The sequence below is a fragment of the Vulpes vulpes genome, chromosome 4, assembly GCF_048418805.1.
Source record: "Vulpes vulpes isolate BD-2025 chromosome 4, VulVul3, whole genome shotgun sequence".
In the NCBI taxonomy this organism is placed as follows: domain Eukaryota; kingdom Metazoa; phylum Chordata; class Mammalia; order Carnivora; family Canidae; genus Vulpes; species Vulpes vulpes.
Window position 1 is genome coordinate 72,425,265 of NC_132783.1, and position 22,099 is coordinate 72,447,363.

The window sequence follows — 22,099 nt, forward strand, 5'->3', positions numbered from 1 at the left end:
ACATAAGTTACTTATTGGAAATCAAGCTAAGAACAACCACTGAGAGTCCAGAACAATTATATTCTTTTCAATTACCAAAATACTATTCTAGAATTAGGCAGGCTCACTTGTTTCATAAACACTGTAAAAGGGAGGAAAAATTTGAAATACTGAATAAAGGAAAACCACAGTCCTAATGTAACCACTGCCACAAAAAAGCAAACAAATTCAGAATCCACAGTGTTTCCTTGGATTCCAAAACATACCACTGGTCTTTATATTGTCTGAAGGACATTGAGCCACATTCTCTGCTGTGGAACCTAACACATCGCTGCGCAGGTTACGAAACAGATATTTATTTATGCTTTAACAGAAAGAATTCTGAGAACCATCATAAACGGTTCATCATAAATAAACATTTATTTAACTACAGTCCAGATTCCCAGCTCACTTATTCATCCTCCACTGATTTGAGAACTTAGAGGAAATCAGCCCTGGAGATATTAGTAGCTGGGGAGAAGATACTCAGTAGATTCCTTCAGTTTTTGTTTCAGAGTGGTGATTTTAATTTTACATACACTTTCAATAGTGAAAATCTGCTTCCGTAAAGATGTACCTGATTGAGCCCAGGTCAGCAGATTATAAGGATGCCAGAACTGCTAAGGCAGCAATCCATGTCTACTCAGACTGTCCCCCTCTAGTTTTCCTGCTGTAGCCTTACCAGAGGTGGTCTACCCTCTTGGAATAAGGCCGGGTTATAACCCTAGCGTGACTCCCAACCGTCCTTTTAATAGAAAGTGGTCTCTTCCTAAATCAGACAAGCCACACTCATTCTCAACAAGCAAAATCAAAAGGCAGAATCAAGGTAGCCATAAAAACCACCAATTAACTTTGCCAAGAGGTAAGAGTTCTCTTTTGAAGACTTCTCTTGGACTCCCTGAGGATTCTGACAACCAAAGAAAGACATGATAAGGGCTAGATTTGTATGTTTCCAGCGCAATCCTAGTAATTTGAAATTTAAGTAAACTATTGCTTTTAAGGCTACTCGAACATATCTCATTTTTTTATAGGTAGTATTTCTTATTTTTCAAGAATAGATCATTCACACATGTTGTTTTTTTTTTTTAAAGGTCCCAAAAGGTACATGAAAGCAAGTCTCCCTTTCACCCGTCCCCCCCACCCCCACCCCCGCAGGTGCCTCCCAAAGAACTACTGTGTCTTGAGGCCCTTCCCGTCCACCTTCTATGAACGTACAAACATACGCAAGTATTTTAAACCAATTATCCCCTATTATACACTCAGTGGCAGCTGCAAAATTGCTGCTGAACGCCTCTGGGCGTGAAGGTGGCAATCAGCTCGGGCGTGCGGGGTGGAAGGGAAGAAGATTCATCTTGAAGCTGCGGTTTCGCACACGCGCGCCCCGTTTTCACTTGGTGGCGGGCTCTGGGGGGGGGGGGGGGGACCCAGCACAAGCCACCCCAGGTGCCGCCTGTGTCTGTCCTGGCCTGCCCTGCACCCACGTCCCAATCTTTACGCAGATTTTGTATTCTTCCTGGAACAAGTGAAGTACCTCGACTCACCTCTAAAAAAAAAAAAAAGCCTGATTCTGAAGGTAACTTTCAGCGCCAGGTGACCTCGTCCCCGCCAACCTGCATCCTGCTTCCGCCGCGTCCCGGGAAGGGTGCAGCGGGCGCGGCGCTGGGCGCGAGCCGGGAGCCGGGAGCCGGGAGCCGGGAGCCGGGAGCCGGGGATGGAAGCCCCGAGAGGCGACGGCGCCCCGAGCCCAGCCCCGCGCTTTCCTACACACGAACGTTTCCGCGCAGAAGCGCCAAGTCCTCGGGCGCCCCTCGCTCCTCCCGCGGATGCTCGAGCGGCTCCCGCCCCAGCCCCGGGCCGCAACCCCAGCCCCGCGCGGCCGGACCCCCACGACCCGCAGAGATCGGGCCCCCCCGCTCGCCCTCCCGGTGCCGCCGGCGCCCCGCGGCCCCCGCCCTGCAGCCGCCGGGGAGCCACAGGTAGGGGGGCGGGGCGGCGCTCACCTGCGCACGAGGGGCGCCCTGGGCGCCCGCGGGAGACCCGGTGGCGGAGGAGGCCATGTTGCTGAGCTGCCGCCGCCGCCGCTCCTTCCAGGAACTCCGGCCTCCCCTCCCCGCCCGCTCCTCCTGCCCCCAAATGTGGGACTTCTGGGGGAAAAGTTCGGCTGCGGCTCAGCCTGGCCCGGCGCGGCCCCGCGGCGCCCGCCCCGCGGCTGTCTCCTCCCCCTGCTGGGGCGGCCGCGGCCGCCAGGTGCCCGCCCGGGCCGGGGCGCGGGGGAGGGGGGGTCCGGCCAGGTGGGGAGGCGCGGCCCGGCGGGCGCAGGAGGGCGGCCTCACCTGGGCGGCAGGGGCGCGGGGGCCGGGGGGGGGCTCGGGCCAGGTGGGGAGGCCCGGCCGGCGCCGGAAGACCGCCTCACCTGGGCAGCAGGGGCGCGGGGGCCGGGGGGGGGCTCGGGCCAGGTGGGGAGGCCCGGCCGGCGCCGGAGGACCGCCTCACCTGGGCAGCAGGGGCGCGGGGGCCGGGGGGGGGCTCGGGCCAGGTGGGGAGGCCCGGCGGGCGCGGGAGGACCGCCTCACCTGGGCGGCAGGGGCGCGGGGGCGGGGGGGGGGCTCGGGCCAGGTGGGGAGGCCCGGCGGGCGCCGGAGGACCGCCTCACCTGGGCGGCAGGGGCGCGGGGGCCGGTGGGGGGCTCGGGCCAGGTGGGGAGGCCCGGCCGGCGCCGGAGGACCGCCTCACCTGGGCGGCAGGGGCGCGGGGGCCGGGGGGGGGGCTCGGGCCAGGTGGGGAGGCCCGGCGGGCGCGGGAGGACCGCCTCACCTGGGCGGCAGGGGCGCGGGGGCGGGGGGGGGGCTCGGGCCAGGTGGGGAGGCCCGGCGGGCGCCGGAGGACCGCCTCACCTGGGCGGCAGGGGCGCGGGGGCCGGTGGGGGGCTCGGGCCAGGTGGGGAGGCCCGGCCGGCGCCGGAGGACCGCCTCACCTGGGCGGCAGGGGCGCGGGGGCCGGGGGGGGGGCTCGGGCCAGGTGGGGAGGCCCGGCGGGCGCGGGAGGACCGCCTCACCTGGGCGGCAGGGGCGCGGGGGCGGGGGGGGGGCTCGGGCCAGGTGGGGAGGCCCGGCGGGCGCCGGAGGACCGCCTCACCTGGGCGGCAGGGGCGCGGGGGCCGGTGGGGGGCTCGGGCCAGGTGGGGAGGCCCGGCCGGCGCCGGAGGACCGCCTCACCTGGGCGGCAGGGGCGCGGGGGCCGGGGGGGGGGGGCTCGGGCCAGGTGGGGAGGCCCGGCGGGCGCGGGAGGACCGCCTCACCTGGGCGGCAGGGGCGCGGGGGCCGGGGGGGGGCTCGGGCCAGGTGGGGAGGCCCGGCCGGCGCCGGAGGACCGCCTCACCTGGGCGGCAGGGGCGCGGGGGCCGGGGGGGGGGGGGGCTCGGGCCAGGTGGGGAGGCCCGGCGGGCGCGGGAGGGCGGCCTCACCTGGGCAGCAGGGGCGCGGGGGCCGGGGGGGGGGGGGACTGGGGCCAGGTGGGGAGGCCCGGCGGGCGCGGGAGGACCGCCTCACCTGGGCAGCAGGGGCGCGGGGGCGGGGGTGTGCCCGGGCCAGGTGAGGAGGCGCGGCGGAGGCCCGGCGAGCGTGCCCAGGCGGGCGCGGGAGGGAGGCCTCACCTGGGCAGCAGGGGCGCGGGGGCAGCCCTGGGGAGAGACCGAGGGCGAGTCCCGGGTCCCGCGGGCGTCCGAACACAGTGCCCGTAGTCGCCTCCATCATGAGAACAAAATAAGAATATTCTCCGTTTGTTTGGCTAATTGAACTATTCAAGTTCAAGTGGATAAAGTCATCGAGCACTATGGCTTTGGCCTTTGTGCTAGTACGAACCCACGGCTTACAACCCCACCGAAGCAGTGTCTGCCAGGCGGAGAGCCTCACATCGCGGTCCCTAGCCTCCCTCCCTCCCCACCGAGGTCCCAGCAGCCCGCACACCGCCTCGGCTACTTGTCCAATTAAGAAACAAAACCCCAGGGCCGTCCGGGATGTGAGGCAGGCGCTGAGCGTGATCTAGCCGGGAAATAGGGGACAGGACCTCTGAGCGTCCTTGTTCCTAGGAGCTTAAAGAGCAAGGCTTGCGGAGCTCCTGTCCTGGACCGGGCTGAGGGACAGAAGGATTCAGGACCCGACCCCATCCGACCCCACCACGCCCCCGGAGCATTTATTATTCGGATCAGAAGTGAAGCAGGACAACCACCACCCCTCCTAAAAGTCTCCCAAAGGGAGAGCCTCTCCCTGGAGTCGGGGGAGACTCCTTCAGTCTGCATCAGCAGGGCCAGAGCTTTGAAGGACAGCGAGTCACATCGGCCAGAAAGTTACTTCCTTTTCAGTTCTCTTTTGGGTTCTTCTGACTACTGCAGGAAGAAAGTATTCTGATAAACTCTCTGTTTATCAAAGAGCGGGCCCCTGGCTCAAAGCCCTAGGTAAGCACTGGTACCTAACTAGAATTTGCAGCATTGTTGTATTGTCATTGTTCAGTTTCATTGTTTATTGTTACTGTTACTTTCTATTTATGGCAAGTGAAAGTGTTTTCTATTTATGGTAGAGTTTCCTTTTTAAGCAAGTATATGTAAGGGTTTTTTTGTTTGTTTTGTTTTGTTTTTAGATTTTATTTATTTATTCAGGAGAGACACAGAGAGAGGCAGAGACATAGGTAGAGGGAGAAGCAGGCTCCTGGCAGGGAGCCCGATGTGGGACTCCATCCTGGGACTTCAGGATCATGCCCTGGGCTGAAGGCAGGCACTAAACCACTTGAGCCACCCAGGGGTCCCTATATGTAACTCTTTAGAAATTATATAAATATAGAAATAATTCAGATGGGACTGAGATAAAGCAAAATTCTAGAGGTAGATAAGGAATAACTGAAATATACAACAGTATTTTCATCAATGAATGACAACAAAATGCAGGAATGAGTAACAGAAAGTAGTGACTTAGGTGTGCCTCTGATTTAACACCTAACTCACTTCCTCTGTAACACACATAAAGTTGAAATAACATTTACTGGCATCAGCTCTGTGTTGGGCTCTGTGCTAAGCATCTTCATATGATCACGTTTAGTCCTCCTAAAATCTTTGCAAGACAGGCACTACAATCAGTAAGTTGAATCTCAGAAACATTATTTTGGACAAGGTCACAAACCAATAGAACATGAATGACTATTTGAAGTTTGAGCATCCCCAACTTGAGTTTTGAAAACCACTTCAGTATTTAACATATACACACACACATAAAATTTGAAATTTTATATCAAATTCAACATCTCCAAGAGATCCACACGTCCTCCAAAAAGTTTAAGAGCCACTGTTATCATTACTTACAAGACAAGACACTCCCATATCTTGGGTTATAAGGTCCGTGGAGGCAAATGCTCTGTCTTCTTATGTCTTTACTATACCCAGCCTGGTGCTTTATCCCCTCAGGAATTGGTTGAGCTCAATCAAATTTGGGAAGCACACGATTCAGACTACAAGAATGGGGTGAAGGTGGCTTGGGAAGAGCATTGCTTTAGTCAGTCCTGAACACGCATGGAAATTTTACAAGCCAGCTCCCTGGCACCCATATAGCCATAAAAGTCATCTTAAACAAATGGCAAGCATCCAACCAGATAGCCAAAGGAGGCAGGAAGGTGCAAAAGCCTGGCTGGAAGTTCGCACAAGAAGCAGTACCTGGGGGATGATTCCAGAAAGTGGTGCTTTCCCACAGAGCTATTCCAGGGCCGTCTACTTCTGAGAAGCACTTGTATTCAGGTTGAAGACATTTCTCCTCCAGATGCAGCTTACAGCACACTGAAAAAGCTGACTACAAGAAGTGACTGGGAGTCTGGCAGCACTCTCCTACCTTTAAAAACTAAAATTAAACCCAAATCTTTCCGTACCACCCATTACCTCCTCTAACTTTGGCCTTCTGCTCTCTGTCCCTCCCTTCACAGCCGAGTGTCTTAAAAGGATGGTGGTCCCCTGCACACTCCTCTGTTCAGTCACTCTCTGCCCCTCCTCAGCTACTGAAACTGCTCTTCTCAAATCACAGTTAACATCTCATTGGCCATGGCCATTGTGGAGTTGTCCAGACCTTATCTCAGTTGACCTTCCTAGGGCACTTAATGTGGTCCCTGGTTTCCTTTCCTTCCCCTTAAGTAGTTTCTTGAATTCTGACTCCAGGCTTCCTTACTTCTGAAACCAGGCAACTGTCTGTAATCTCATCCACAGTGAGGCTTCAGCTATCACCTAACAACTCCCAAATCCAACTAAGATCATTTCCCTGAGCCCCAAACTCATACTTTGTCAGGTCTAAAAGGGAATGCCAAGCAACAAAGACCCGGAAGCCAGGAGAGGGGGCTGGGAGGTTCTGGAGGCAGGGATGCTCTGGACCTCCTCTCTCCCAGTCCAATCAGATATCAGAAATGGGGTCCTAACTAATTCCTTAAAATCACTCTAAATCGTCTCCTCTTATCCATCCCTGCTACATCCCTGCCTTTGCCCCTCTACTTGCTACAAGTTATTGAGCAACTTGAGCAACTATGTGCCAACCATGCCAACTTGCATTTTCTCATCATCTCACTAGACAACGACAGTCGCCTGAATTTTGTGTAGGGCATCAGTTCTGCCATCCAATATTATGATTTTTCTATAATTTCAAATCTGTTCACATGACTACACACTGTTAAAATCTTGTAAGAGCGTTCTTCATGCTTCAGAGTAAAGGTTAGATGTAGCGAGGTCCCTGACCACTGCCTCTACCTGAACTCAGCTGTTCTCCACCAGCACCTCCATCCCCTTGCCCTTCTCCGTCTCTGTCTCAGGCAAACTATACACATGGCCATCCTGAATTATCTGCAGTTGCCCCCAAACACCAAGTCCATTGTCTTTCTACAGGCTGTCCCCACTGCCTAGAAAACCCTTGCCACCATCTGGTAGGGGTTTACCACCAGTCCTCTGCCTCCTCTATGGGGTTAATTCTTATTCATCCAGCAAGACTCCATTCAGATAACACATCTTTAAGGAACGCTTCCCTGATAACTTTTTTCTTTTTTTTTTTTTAAGATTTTATTTATTTATTCATGAGAGACACAGAGAGGCAGAGACAGGCAGAGGGAAAAGCAGTCTCCCTGTGGGGATCCCGACGTGGGACTTTATCCCAGAACCCCAGGAACATGGCCTGAGCTGAAGGCAGATGCTCAACCACTGAGCCACACAGGCGCCCCGCCCCTGACAACTTTTCAATTAAAATGTGGTTCAGGGTCTCCTGGCTGGCTCAGTTGGTAGAGCTCACAACTCCTGATCGTGGGCGTCTTGTGTTTGAGCCCCCACGCTGGGCATAGAGATTACTTTAAAAAACATAAGATGAAATAAAATTATTAAGAATGTAGGGGATCCCTGAGTGGCTCAGAGGTTTCACGCCTGCCTTTGGCCCAGGGCGCGATCCTGGAGTCCTGGGATTGAGTCCCGCGTCGGGCTCCCAGCATGGAGCCTGCTTCTCCCTCTCCTCTGCCTGTGTCTCTGCCTCTCTCTCTCTCTCTCTCTTTATGTCTATCATAAATAAATTAAAAAAAAAAAGAATGTAGTTCATCACCCTTTCTTTGTTTTTCCAAAAGACCTTGCAGTGTAACTGTAGTTATTTTGAAGACTATTTATAGTCTTCATTCCATTTAGTGTGAATAGTCACATGTTTTATTTTTTTTAAACAATGGTTTATTTTTATTTATTTATGATAGAGAGAGAGAGAGAGGCAGAGACACAGGCAGAGAGAGAAGCAGGCTCCATGCACCTGGAGCCCGACGTGGGACTCGATCCCAGGTCTCCAGGATCGTGCCCTGGGCCAAAGGCAGGCGCCAAACCGCTGCACCACCAGGGATCCCTAGTCACATGTTTTAATTGCGGGGTACTACCCCAGACCCTTTTATGGGTGTTATGCAGTATATAGTATGTGCGCCATATTAACATTGTAAAACTTCAGAATTGTGAAACACATATACCTTCAAATGTTTCAGATAAGATGTATAGATCAGTATAACCATTGCTTTCCTTGTCTGTCTTCCCTTATAACGAAAAGCTTCTTGAAGCATCCAACTCTTTTTCAAGTCTAAATCTCCAGTGTCTAACAGAATGCCAGACTCAACAAAGGCTCGCTGAATAAATTCAGAATGTATTTGTGAACTTGGACAGTATTTCATAGGACAGGTTCCCAAGGTCGAAACCCGATACCTTTCCTTGCTTCCCTCCAGCTTTCCCCCCTCTGGGCTACACTATACCTTGCATGCACATAAGATTTCTCACTGTATAATCATTGTTTGCATAACTGTGTCTGCAGTGAGACAGAGCTGGTTGAAAGCAAAGATGATGATGTATTAATCTCTGTATTTCTGTGTTCACAGTAACCAGCACAACGTCAGACCCTTTATATCCTGGCTCTGTACACTCCATTGAATGATAGAGGGTAGAAAAAAATCAAAGAAAGAGAGAGAAAAGAAGGAAAGATAAAAAGAAGTTGGAAGAAGTCTGGGTGAAGATGATTTAATCTCTCTCTTTAAAAAAAAAAAAAAAGTCACTCTACTGGGGGGCAGGAGCCAGAGCCTTTATATTTTCTCCCAGAGGATAGCATTTTGATATATATTTTAAGATTTTATTTATTTATTCATGAGAGATACAGAGAGAGAAGCAGAGACACAGGCAGAGGGAGAAGCAGGCTCCCCATGGGGAACCCCATGCGGAACTCGATCCTGGGACCCCAGAATCATGCCCTGGGCCGAAGGCAGGCGCTCAACCACTGAGCCACCCAGGTGTCCCTAATTTAATCTCTATGAAGAGAACTCTAATAGAATATTCTGAACTCCTCACCTCACAATATTTGTCATGTTTGTGCATCACCTTTACTGCTTAATATTTTTATTTAAGTTAACTTACTTTTTAATCTTACAAACTTATGTTTAAAAGAAACAGTACTGGGATGCCCAGGTGGCTCAGCTGTAGAGCATCAGCCATCGGCCCAGGGCGTGATCCTGGAGTCCTGGGATCAAGTCCCACGTTGGGTTCCCTGCATGGAGCCTTCTGCCTGTGTCTCTGTCTCTCTCTTTCTGTGTCTCTCATGGATAAATAAATAAAACCTTGAAAGAGAAAGAAAGAAAGAAAGAAAGAAAGAAAGAAAGAAAGAAAGAAAGAAAGAAAGAAAGAAAGAAAGAAAGAAAAGAAACACTACCTTATTATGTTAATGGAAAATCACTTTCACTTGCATTCAAAACAAAATATTGTAAATTCTTTGATTTATTCTGTATTGTGCCTGAGGCCCTCTTCTTCAATTAAAAAAAAAATGTAACAAGGGTTAAGAGGACACAAACACTAGCACTAGGTGTAAACTTTCTCCTCAGTGTTAACAGAAGGAGTGAAAAAGAACTGAAAAGGGAATATCTTATACAATATTAATATTTATTTAATACCATGTCCATAAATATTTATTTAATACCATGTTTAATACCAAACTTAGGTTTAAGCCACCTAAAGTTACTTCAAGAACCACCACTACAAGGACTATAGGAACTTTCTTCTCTTACCCTCACTCTGCTTATACATTTATATATACATTTATATATTTCTCCACAACTTCAGTTAGACACCTGGGTGGCTCATTTGATTAAGCTCAGGTCATGATCCCAGGGTCCTGAGATCAAGCCCCACATGGAGCTCCCTGCTCAGCAGGGAGCCTGCTTCTCCCTCTCCCTTTGCCCTTTGCCACCACTCATTCTCTCTCTCTCTCTCTCTCTCTCTCTCTCTCTGTGTGTCTCTCAAATAAATAAAATCTTTATTTTCCTTCCAGAGTAATTTCTACTAAATGAGACTTTAACTCACAATTGTGTTTACACAGTAGGAATTTCCCACTGGACATTAGCAAAAAAGAAAAGTCGATTTTTTACATGCAATAAAGAGGAAAATAAGAGTACTACAGAAAATTTGTGCCTGTGAGAAAACTTTTTTTTAAGTTTAGGAGATTATGGTTAGTGAATATGTGTTTGTTTCCTAAGATCAGCAAGTAATAGAAAAGCATTTTTCAAATAAAAGAAACATATTTGGTTACCACTATCCATGGGGTCTGTGACTATACATGGGAATATGTCCCATAATTTGTCAATTTTGTGAAAGAAAACAGCTCACCAAGCACAAAGTTGAACCAAAATGTTTTCTCTCTTGTGGCTTAGGGCCTTTCTCCCCATTTATGGTCTCAACTGGGTAGAAACTCATACTTCTAAATATACGATAAAGATCATGGCTTGGCAATACTTTATCAAGGTCAATTGGAATGAGAAGACAATGTTTATTCATTAAGTTTTGCAATCCTGTGTAGAATATGGTTAAATAACTTATTTTAGTCTTCACTTCCATTACTTAATTCCTTAATCATAAACACTTGAAAGGAAATAGAGATTATTCAAGTATCTCCTATGGAATGAGAAACACTGTCTGACTCAACATATTTGAGATAACTATTGATTTTAAAAACCCAATCACATGGGGTGCCTGGCTGGCTCAGTCAGTAGAGCATGTGACTCTTGATCTCAAGGTTGTGAGTTCAAGCCCTATGTTGGGTGTAAAGATTGCTTAAAAATAAAACCTTAAAAAAATCACAAAGTAGTTTACAAAATGGGATAATAAACTTCATAGTGATGGGACATCTGAGTGGCTCAGTGGTTGAGCGTCTCCCTTGGGGTCCGGGTGTGATCTTGGGGTCCTGGGATTGAGTCCCACATCCGGCTCCCCTCAGGGAACCTGCATCTCCCTCTGCCTTTCTGTGTCTCTCATGAGTAGATAAATAAAATCTTAAAAAAAAAAAACTTCATAGTGGCAATAAGCTTCACAATCATAATGAACTTCATAGTATAGTTACAGAAAAGATCACTTTCTCTCCACATGCTGAGTATGATAATTTTTCATCAATTCTTCTACTTTGGTCCAGGATTTCAAAAACACAGAAAGTGATGATAATATGAACAACAATAATACCAATCCTCAAAAGGACATATAAAAAGTTTCCATAAAGCAAAACGAATTAGCAGTGGGAGGTAAATTGGTAACTTTCAGCCCCAAATTAAGAAAGAAAAGCAAACTTTTCTTATTACCCTTGCCTGACTTCCCACTGAAATGAGCTGTGTTGGTCTAGTTGTGGACCTGAGGAAAAGAGGAAAGGAAAGGAAAGGAAAGGAGGAAAGAAAAGAAAGAAGAAAGAAAGAAAGAAGAAAGAAAGAAAGAAAGAAAGAAAGAAAGAAAGAAAGAAAGAAAGAAGAAAGAAAGAAGAAAAGGAAAGGAAAGGAAAGGAAAGGAAAGAAAGAAAGAAAGAAAGAAAGAAAGAAAGAAAGAAAGAAAGAAAAGGAAGGAAAGGAAAGGAGGAAAGAAAAGAAAGAAAGAAAGAAAGAAAGAAAGAAAGAAAGAAGAAAGAAAGAAAGAAAGAAAGAAAGAAAGAAAGAAAGAAAGAAAGAAAAGGAAGGAAAGGAAGGAAAGGAAAGGAAAGGAAAGGAAAGGAAAGGAAGAAAAGAAGAAAGAAAGAAAGAAAGAAAGAAAGAAAGAAAGAAAGAAAGAAGAAAGGAAGGAAAGGAAAGGAGGAAAGAAAAGAAAAGAAAAGAAAAGAAAAGAAAGAAAGAAAGAAAGAAAGAAAGAAAGAAAGAAAGAAAGAAAGAAAGAAAGAAAGAAAAGGAAGGAAAGGAAAGGAAAGGAAAGGAAAGGAAAGGAAAGGAAAGGAAAGGAAGACTTGGAGTTGTTCACTGACATGGTACAAGAAGAAATGAATAAAAAAATTACACATGAGAACAAGATTTGGGAGAATAAAAAGGGACAGACTTTCCTTTAAAATGTTTTCTTGTCCCCACATCTTCTATTTTAGTTTCCTCTTGCTCCCTTTGCCCTCCTCCATCCTGTTTCAGCTAAGCCAGGACCAAGCTCTCTTAATTCAGGCATTTTCATCTTTGTCTGAAGTCAAGGGAAAAAATAACCATGAAGCTCCTTGACCTACTCCACGTACACTTTGCTCAGTGCCCAGAGAATGGCCTGTTTCAGTCTTGTGTTTTATAAAGCTATGTCTAGTGGCCTTCTGTGGGACTCCTGCATCGAGGAGTTCTAATTGTACACCATTTGGACTTCAAATCTGAGTTTTGAAACACAAACCAGAAAAGAAGGAAATAAATAAATTCGATTCTATGAAAATGGAAACACACAGCACAACTCCTCAAAACAGCCCCCAAACCAGCTGCAACCTCCCAGAGCATCGAGAATATCTGTTCACTAAGACAGTCCTATAACCGACCATTTAATTTTGCCCCCTCTTCCCCTTGTCCACTCTTTCAAGAACAGTGTGTGTGTGTGTGTGTGTGTGTGTGTGTGTGTGTGTGTGTGTGGCTTGCTTAAATTTTAAAATGAAAGTTTTAGAGAGCCGTATTAAAATCCTTGTGGACACTCAGTATCCTGATACAACCAGACTTGGGGAATCACTGACTTAGTTAAAACTGTTAACTACAGAAACTGTCTTCACAATCTTCAGCTCAGGCCTGTCCCTTCTTTTTAATATAATCATCACTTTCCTCTTCTGAAGACTGGTGCTTCCACGTGAAATTGAGCAAGTTTCTCCACTACAAAAGGGTTCCACACCCAGGTGCCATTCCCATCACAGTTACGCTAGAGTTGAGTATTCATGTTACATGGTTTTGGCAGACAGCCTTAAGAAAACCACTATATTTAAAACATATTTCCTGCAAATGGAGATACAGTGTCTTAAAGAAGACACACAGAGGTAGTCACCCGCTGTCCCAGAGGTCTTCCCCAAAAGGGAACATCAAACTCAAAGTCCTGGGAAAGCAGGAAATGGTGTTATATCCACCACCATAGATCCCAGCACCTAGCACTGGACCCATGCTAAATTAATGCTTGTTGACTGTCTGACTGACCATCACTTTTATCTTCTCTTACACTAAATTTATAAATCCATAGTGAACAATTTTAACAAAACTTTTTTTTCAACTTCAATGCTTCTGCAGTTATATTTTAAAACAGAACAGGATGATCGATATCAGGTTTCATGGCTTTTGTGTTTCACAACATTCAACCGAAGTCTGCCTTTTGAATTTTATTTTGTAAAATGACATTTACATGATGTAGAATGAAGCAATCAATTCTTAAGAAGTAATGACAAGAAACACAAAGAACAAAGGCTAGTGCGCATAGATTTTCACTTTGTAGACTTGTCATCACACTCCCTCTGTTTGTTGTAGTAATAGAAAATTTGTCTTTTCTCTGGAGTTTCTTCACATAGCCTGTCTCTGGCCAGCGATCTACCATAGAAACTTGTTTCACTTGTTTATACTCAATTTCATTCCTGTATCCTGCTTGCTGAAATCTGTACATTTTCTCTCTTCTGACCAGTTTTTGGCACGACTTACTGATTTTGGTTTCATGTCAGAACTAGCCATGGCTATGGAAGTCTTATTGCCAATTCTTTCTCCTGGCTGTTCCTGGCCCACCTTCCACATTGAGGCCTTGGTTGGGGCTGCTGCCCTCTGCCTGTCATAGTCTTGCTCCATTTATCCCCACCGCTAACATCTTCATCTTGGTCTTTTATTAATGTCAACAAAACTATTGATAGAATGGAAAGATATATAAAGATATATGAATGCTACATGATGTTATTTGTTGATTTATATGACAATGACATAAGAAATTTATTTCAAGGGATCCCTGGGTGGCACAGCGGTTTGGCGCCTGCCTTTGGCCCAGGGCCTGATCCTGGAGACCTGGGATCGAATCCCACATCGGGCTCCCAGTGCATGGAGCCTGCTTCTCCCTCTGCCTATGTCTCTCTCTCTCTCTCTCTCTCTCTCTCTCTCTCTCTCTTTCTGTGTCTGTCATGAGTAAATAAATAAAATCTTTAAAAAAAATTCCTTATCCCCCTTGCAAAGCCTGGCCCCTGCCTGCCTCTCTGACCTCACCTCCTGCCCTATTACTCTTCCTCTGCAAGCTCCAGCCCACCAGCCTAAATTCAGTTTCTGAAATGTGCCCAGACCCTTCTAGTATCGTGACTTCCCTACCTGATGCTCCTTCTACCAGGATCATCTTCCCTGCCCTTCCTCCAGGTCTTCTTGCTACCTCTTTCTTAATATTTAGGTCTTGGGCAGTCTGGATGGCTCAGTAGTTTGGTGTGGCCTTCAGTCCAGGGCCTGATCTTGGAGACCAGGAACTGAGTCCCGCATTGGGCTCCCTGCATGGAGCCTGCTTCTCTCTCTGTCTGTGTCTCTGTCTATGTCTCTCATGAATGAATAGATAAAATCCTTTAAAAAATAATTAATATTTAGGTCTTAACATCAAGGTCATTTTTCCCCAGAAGCCTTCCAGGATCTTCCAGTCTTGCTTCATCATCAATCGTGTTTTTCTTTGCACAACATTCATTACTATGTGAACTCTCTAGTCTTGTTCATTGCCTGTCTGTCTCACTAGAATATATGCTCTATAATCTTTTTCCCATTTCTTAACTGCTATATCATCAGAGCATTCAATAGTGCATGCTCAAGAAATATTTATAAACATCTACTTAATGAAAGTTTATTAACAAAACTCCCATGCTCTTCACCACAATTTACTGCTTCCCAGGACTGGCTGAGCCTATTTCTCATGAGTCACATTACAACCAGGGCACCTGGGTGGCTCAGCTGGTTAATCATCTGCCTTCATCTCAGGTCATGATCTCAGGGTCCTGGGATCAAGCCCCTCATCAGGCTCTCTGCTCAGGGAATCTGTCTCTGTGCTCTCCCTTCCTCTCTCAAATAAATGAATAAAATATTTTTTAAAAAGTCACATCACAACAGTTGGTTGGGAAACCATTTTATTTGTGTTGTTCTATCCATATTCCTTAACTTACATTATCACCCCAGAAGCATAAGCAGACAAAAACAAACTAGACCAACTGTGCTGGCCAGTTAGTTCAATGCAAAGATGATGCTATGCTCCATTTAAAGAACAATACTGTTGAAAATGACAGCCTCACCTTAATAGGGCTAAAATTCTGTTGCTTAGATAAGCAACCTTGCCAAGTGGTTTACCTCTGAGAATGCTATTCTTCAAAGATCTCATTAACAATGAAAAAGTGGGGGGCACTGGGCACTGTTGAGTGCCTGCCTTTGGCTCAGGGCGTGATCCCAGCATACTGGGATCAAGTCCCACATTGGGGTCCCCACAGGGAGCCTGCTTCTCCCTCTGCCTATGTCTCTACCTCTCTCTCTCTCATGAGTAGATAAATAAAATATTTTTTAAAAAATGAAAAAGTTGTGGTCTATAAGGGAAAAAACTTTCATTTCACACCAAGTTCAGGGGAAATCAACAGAATTTTTTTTCCATAATTACGTCTTGCCATGAATATAGTCATAGGTATTTCTATTCATGACTAGATTATAAATTCTTTACGAGTAAGGACTATGATTTTTGCATTCCCATGATGTTCAACATAGAGGTATTTAATAAATACTCAATGTCTAAATAAAGTATAAGAAAGGGGAAGAAACAGTGGAAGTGATTGATTTCAAAGCAGCCGAAAGCCTTCTGAATCTGGGGCCCCTCTGTGGCTCAGTCAGGTAAGCATCTGACTTTGGCGCAGGTCATGATCCTAGGGTCCTGGGTTGGAGCCCGACATTGGGCTCCCTTCTCAGCAGGAAGCCTGCTTCTTCCTCTCCCTCTGCTTCTGTGCACATTCTCTTTCTCTCTTTTTCTCTCTGATAAATAAATAAATAAATAAATAAATAAATAAATAAATAAATAAATAAATCTTTTAAAAAAAAGAGAGAAAAGAAAGCCTTCTAAATCCCTAGCCTGTTAAAAGGAAGTAATAAGCATTTGATTTGCAATACTGAAGAGCACAGTTGTGGTAAAAAGTCAGGATCAGGATTCAGAGAGCCAGAATCTCTGCCCCCTTACAGGTCCTCTGGCTGGACTAAGAATCACATTGACAGGAGATACACTAACAAGAGGAAAATAAAATGTAATAGGCATACATACGGGGAATCCACACAGACATGGAATGCCAGAGACAGGCAGGCAGGGATATATATATCATTCTGAAGTAAGCAGAACGAGGTAGAGATTTGGGACCTCAGAGGAAAGGAATGCATTTCACAGAGTGAGAGGAAGAGCAGATGTTTGGTAATTAGATGTTTGCCCTGCCATACAGATGGGTCACTCAGATAAAATTTATCTCTGTTAATAACCCTTATCTGGGAAAGACCTCCAGTGTGGATTCTTCTGTGTAGTTAGATGTGAGACAAAGTTTCTCTTGAATCCACAGGGTCTCAAGTGCCTTTAGTTCAAAATAATCCACATGTCAAAGTTCCACATTCAGAGGGTGAGGGGGTCTGAGCCCCTTAGCCCCCTCATCTGGAACTTCTGTGGGAGTTTCACATATTATAAGTTGAGCTGGTAGGTTGTCTTGTCTCATTGATCCACTCACTTAGTCTTGACAATAGATGAGTTAGGTCAAACTCGTTTCAGGATGCATGATATAGGTATATTCTCAAAGTTAGACCGATGATTCAAGTAATCAGGTATTAAATAAGAGGCATTTCTGTGGAAACAAAAGAAAAACAATGATAAATGATTGGATCAAATATTAAGACAGTTTCTGAGTTCTGAGGGCAGCCAGCTGTGAGGATATCTAGATGTCAGACTTCAAGTATCTTGAGTGAGGATAGGTAGTGCAATCTTTTTTTTTTTTTTTTTAAGATTTTATTTATTTATCCATGAGAGACACACAGAGAGAGAATGGCAGAGACAGGCAGAGGGAGAAGCAGGCTCCATGCAGGGAGCCCGATGCAGGACTTGATCCAGGATCACGCCCTGGGCCAAAGGCAGCCACTAAACCGCTGAGCCACCCAGGGATCCCCCTCTAGTGATATTTTTGAGTGGCCCATAAAGCAAGAGCACAAAGATTGTCTGTGCCTGAGCTGTTATGGTGATTTCTTTGCATCAAGTCATTTAGCTTGTGGAGCTTCAGAAAAAAGGGCAGTTTTAATTCTCAAATGATTCCAAGATAGAAAGATAGGAGAAAAATCAAAATGTTAGGTGGAAAGCTATAACTAAGCATTGAAGAACATTAGAAGAAATGAGGATTTAGTTCACTTTATAATGAATAGTATTAAAATATAAAATATCTACAAAAACATGCTATTCAAACATTTTCTCTATATTACCACCTTAATTTTTACCAAAGATAGCCAAATTAACATTAATTTGTTTGCAAAGTAAGTCTAGTTGCAAAAAACCCTCAGCCTAATTACTTATGTAAATGCAGCAAGAATAGTGATTGACCAGGGACGCCTGGGTGGCTCAGTGGTTGAGCACCTGCCTTCGGCTCAGGGTGTGATCCTGGGACCCCTGGGGTCCCAGGATCAGGTCCCACATCATGCTCCCTGCATGAAGGCTGCTTCTCCCTCTACCTATGTCTCTGCCTCTCTCTCTGTCTCTCATGAATAGATAAATGAAATCTTAAAAAAAAAAAAAAAAAAGGAATAGTGATTTACCATATAGACTCTTTAAAACTTGCTTTGGGAACACCTGGGTGGCTCAGTGGTTGAGCATTTGCCTTTGGTTCAGCGTGTGATCCCGGGGTCCTGGGATCGAGTCTCGCATCAGGCTCCCCATGGGGGAGCTTCTCCCTCTGCCTCTGTCTCTGCCTCTCTCTCTCTGTGTCTCTCATGAGTAAATAAATAAATAAAGGGAAAAGGGGGAGGAATAAAACTTGCATTGTTGGAACTTTTCATAAGGAATCTCTAGATTGAGCTTTTAATAGCCTCTCAAGGTCAGAAATCAAGCCAAATAATTGCCATCAGATTTCACCTGCAATATCTATAGATTTGGGTGAATTCTTCCCTTCTTGAGTTCCCCAAAATATCCTGAGGTTCCTGCACCTGCCAGTAGCTGACCTTCACTTTCTTTGTAAGGCTGCTAGGAAATCTATAAGCAAGGTATCAATCTGACATTTCTAAGGGGGTTTTATTGGCTCCATAAAGCCAAACTTAGTTCCTTAAAGCTGTCTAGTCACATCTGAGCCTATGCAGGTCCTTCACAGATATGACATTCCAATCAAACCCTTAGTGATATAACCAACATTTTCATTTGTGTCTTCTCATAAGGATAATGGATCCTTATTGAACTTATGCAAATAAAGATATTGCCATAAAAATATAAGAATACTCACTGAGAGTTTCTGAATTCTGGAAGGATCTGGTAGGGAGAAAAGATAAATGTTTTAATTTGTTCACAAAAGTATGTTTGATTAAATTGCTGTAAGTCAGTTATCTTAAGAGAAAGTTTTCTTAACTCTGGGAAATTTTTTTTTTAAAGTCAGCAATGTTTCAAACAAAAAGTCATTCAAAGTATAATTATCTTCCTCAATTCAATTAGTCTCATATTATTAATTCTTGTTCTATGTAAATCTAATTTTTCCACTACTTCTGGAAATTTTTACCCAGTTCGGTTTTATGATCTTAATCTTATCAGAAACCTGTAATCAGAGTTTTTTTCCATGAGTCTCACTGAAGATGAAGCACATTTGCAGGAAACTTTTATAAAGGAATCTGAGTAAAAGTATAAATGTCTATAAGTGATAAAAGACTTAAAAATAGCCATGGTTAAAGATAACAAACACTATTATGTTAACTATACCAGAATTAAAGTTTTAAAAAGGTTAATAACAAAAAAATACATATACTACACACACTACACACACAATTTGCACATATACCATGCATACTTCATACACAGAACACAAATACAAAGACACACACACAGAGCCCTCTGATTTGAGTTCATTATAATGCAACTGACAAGGAAATTTGTAATTTTTGTGAATACAACACTTCAAAATAATAACATACCAGCCAGGAGTGCCTGGCTGGCTCAGTCGGTTCAGCCTCCAACTCTTGATTTTGACTAAGGTCATGCTCTTAGAGTCAAGAGATCGAGCCCCCATGTAGGGCTCTGCATTGGGCATTAAGATTCTCCATCTCTCTCTGCCCTTCACCCCCCAACCTGGCATGTGCAACTCTCTCTCTAAAAAATAAAACTTTAGGGATGCCTGGGTGGCTCAGCAGTTGAGCATCTGCCTTCACCTCAGGGTGTGATCCTGGAGTCTTGGGATAGAGTTCCACATCAGGCTTCCTGCATGGAGCCTGCTTCTCTGCCTATGTCTCTGCCTCTCTCTCTCTCTCTCTCTCTCTCTCTCTCTCTCTCTTTCTCTCTCTCTGTCTCTCATGAGCAAAGAAATAAAATATTAAAAAAATAAAAATATAATAGTAATAATAACAATAATATTAATAGCATACTAGGACATTAGATTTCTAGGAGTTTCATGTAATTTTAGAACACCCGTTTTTATAATATCTCTATGTAAATATAATCTAACAGTGTTTAATACCACGTATTTGACAATACTTCCAAGTAATTTAACGTACCAAGTAAGCCTCATTAGTTTAATTTCTCACAATTTTTTTTTCTCTTGAAAATGTTCTAGGGGCCCTCTGGAAAATTTCAGTTAGATTATGGTGAAAAGACTTCTTTTTAGAATTTGATGTTGGAAACTATGTCCAAAAAAAAAAAAAAAATCAAAAGATTTGAACATTTGGTTAAGTAGAATCACAATCATTAGGAAACAATATTTAATTATCCATTTCATCAAAGTGACAATAAGAAATCTCAAAGGCAAATGCAGAAGGCCACATAGTTGTGAATAAAATTTAGCTTTTAATAATCGTAAGACTTAGTTTTATTAAGTAATCAAAGACCTGATAAATATGGGAAATTATTTCGGTAAACATTGAGCCATTGTTTTTTAAGCAGATAAAAGGTAAAGAAAACTTTTCTTTACAATTTCTTATGAAGAGCAGACCAATAGTTTAAGAAACTTTCTATTTCTAACAAAGAGAAAAGCTGAATCTCACTCTTAAACCAGCATATTTGTAAAACTCTTCCAATTCCAATCTTAGTTAGTCCTGATCATGCATAAAATTATTTTTCAAAGATTTCCCTTCACAAACCTTCCACAACTTTCATATTTTGTCCTAAGCCTTCTCTGAAAAAACCAGTCTCATTTTAGGGCAAAATTACTTTATTTTCCCTCAACAAAAATGTATTCCCATTCCTCATACCTTTCTTATCAAAAACACATCTTATTTTCCTTGCATACAGAGTTGCTTACTTTATCATTCATTACATTTGTAAGAATATTAATTTTAGGAGTGCCTGGGTGTATCAGCCAGTTAAGCATCTGCCTTCAGCTCAGGTCATGATCCTAGGATCCTGGTATTAAGCCCCTCAGGAGGCTCCCTGCTAGCAGGGAGTCTGCTTCTCTTCTCCTTCTCCCTCTGCCTCACTCTTCTGCCTCCCTCTACCTCTCATTCTCTCTCTGTCAAATAAATAAATAAAATATTTAAAAATAAAAGAATATTACTTTTAGAAACTTTGGTCTCCAGTGAAAACTAAATAACCAATTTGTGAACTGTTTCTTACACTAGAATTCTCTAAGATGCACAGATTTATTGATATGTTTCATTTCATAATTTTTAGAAACATGAATTTTTTTCATAGTGAGATCTTCCAGTAAAGTATAAAACATTGTTTATTAACAGACCCAAATTTATCCATAGTTTTTCTATAATAAGACAAAAGTAGATAAATAGATAGTAGATCATGATCAGTACTCAATGTTTCACTATTTTGTCTTATTCAGAAATTATTTAAATTGTCAATGAAATTTACTTATCATTTAACTTAGCAAAACTCTAAAATATTAGGTCACCAAAGATTTTGGAAGCTATTTAGAAGCTTGGCTACAAACCTTTTTATTTCTTTGTATCTATTTAATTTACTTGTTCTTAACAATTATGCTTAAACTACCCACAATAACTTCATAAGGCATTAGACATAGTCAACCATTATTCTAAAGTTTTTTCCTAACAAATTTTGCAACAAAAATACCATGAACTTATTTGACTTCTAGTAAACAAAAGTAGAATAAAAGTTTGTACTCAATGCTGATAACTCTAAAGACATGTCTATTTTAATTAAACCAACAACATTAAATTAGCTTTAATAACAAATATTTTGCCAAGTCATGTGAGCTCGAAAAACATTTGGGTTAGTTTCTACCTTTCTGAGCTTTAGAATGCCCAATCCTTAGAAGCACACGTCTTCAAACCAACTAAATAGAGCTCTTTTACATATTAATTTTAGCAGTACCATCTGGAGGTAGAGAAAATATCTCACATTTACTACATACATAGACACATATGACAGGAACACAGACACACAAACTAAGACAAGATGTAAACAAAATCTTAATTTTGTTTCTACTAATATTTGTGGAAAGGACAGTATAGGCCCCAATTTTTTAAATCTTCCCTCTATTCACTTATTTATTTTTATGGAAAACTTTTCCTTAAAGTTTGCATGTCAAAGATTGGCTCTTAGATCCTAAAGAAGGTATTTGTATCAAAATTTATATTGAAGGCAGAGAGAATATCTAAGTTTTTTGCAAGGTGCATGTTTGTAGCATATCTGCCTGTTATCAGAGGTGCTGGAATCTGGGGATAAAAGCCCTTTCAGTAGTTTGTATTTTTAAAAGGCCTCCTTCCCTCTTTTTTTTTTTCCTTCAGTCTCAGGAGATTGTGGGTTATGTTTACATTTCAAAGACATGATAAGATTTATAATTTCAAGGAGTAGAGAAAGAAAGTAAAGAAAAAAATCTTTCAGAGTTCCGGGTAATTGCTATTTAAAATTTACCCTTCTTTTTAAAGTACAGAACAATTTTGACCCAGTATCCTGATTATTTTTTAATAATATCCACAAACTTCTTGAGAGAAACAGGCAAAGTTTGGAGATTAGTAAAGATGGGTAGGCTTTAACTTGTTTTTAGGGTTGTAGTTCTGGTTTTGCAGAGATTTATAAGGACAGTTGTTCCTAATTCCCCAAAGAGCTAGATTAGGCCTTGAATATCAAAGAATTAGCCCATCTTTTTTAATTAAATTCACTTTTTTATATCAG

The 22,099-nt window shown here is 44.0% G+C and overlaps 1 protein-coding gene and 1 pseudogene across 2 annotated transcripts in view; both read right to left on the reverse strand.

Annotated features, from left to right (window-relative positions):
- The window catches only part of ANK3 (ankyrin 3), a 661,480-nt gene extending 659,240 nt beyond the window's left edge, over nt 1-2,240 (reverse strand). For both annotated transcript variants that reach the window (XM_072756074.1, XM_072756072.1), the window contains exon 1: nt 2,019-2,240. In XM_072756074.1, the coding sequence (XP_072612175.1) occupies nt 2,019-2,075 (57 nt within the window). In that variant the 5' untranslated portion in view covers nt 2,076-2,240. The remainder of the gene's footprint in view (nt 1-2,018) is intronic.
- A 10,993-nt stretch (nt 2,241-13,233) lies between these two features.
- On the reverse strand, nt 13,234-13,491 carry LOC112931079 (meiosis expressed gene 1 protein homolog pseudogene; annotated as a pseudogene).
- Nucleotides 13,492-22,099: the final 8,608 nt, after the last annotated feature.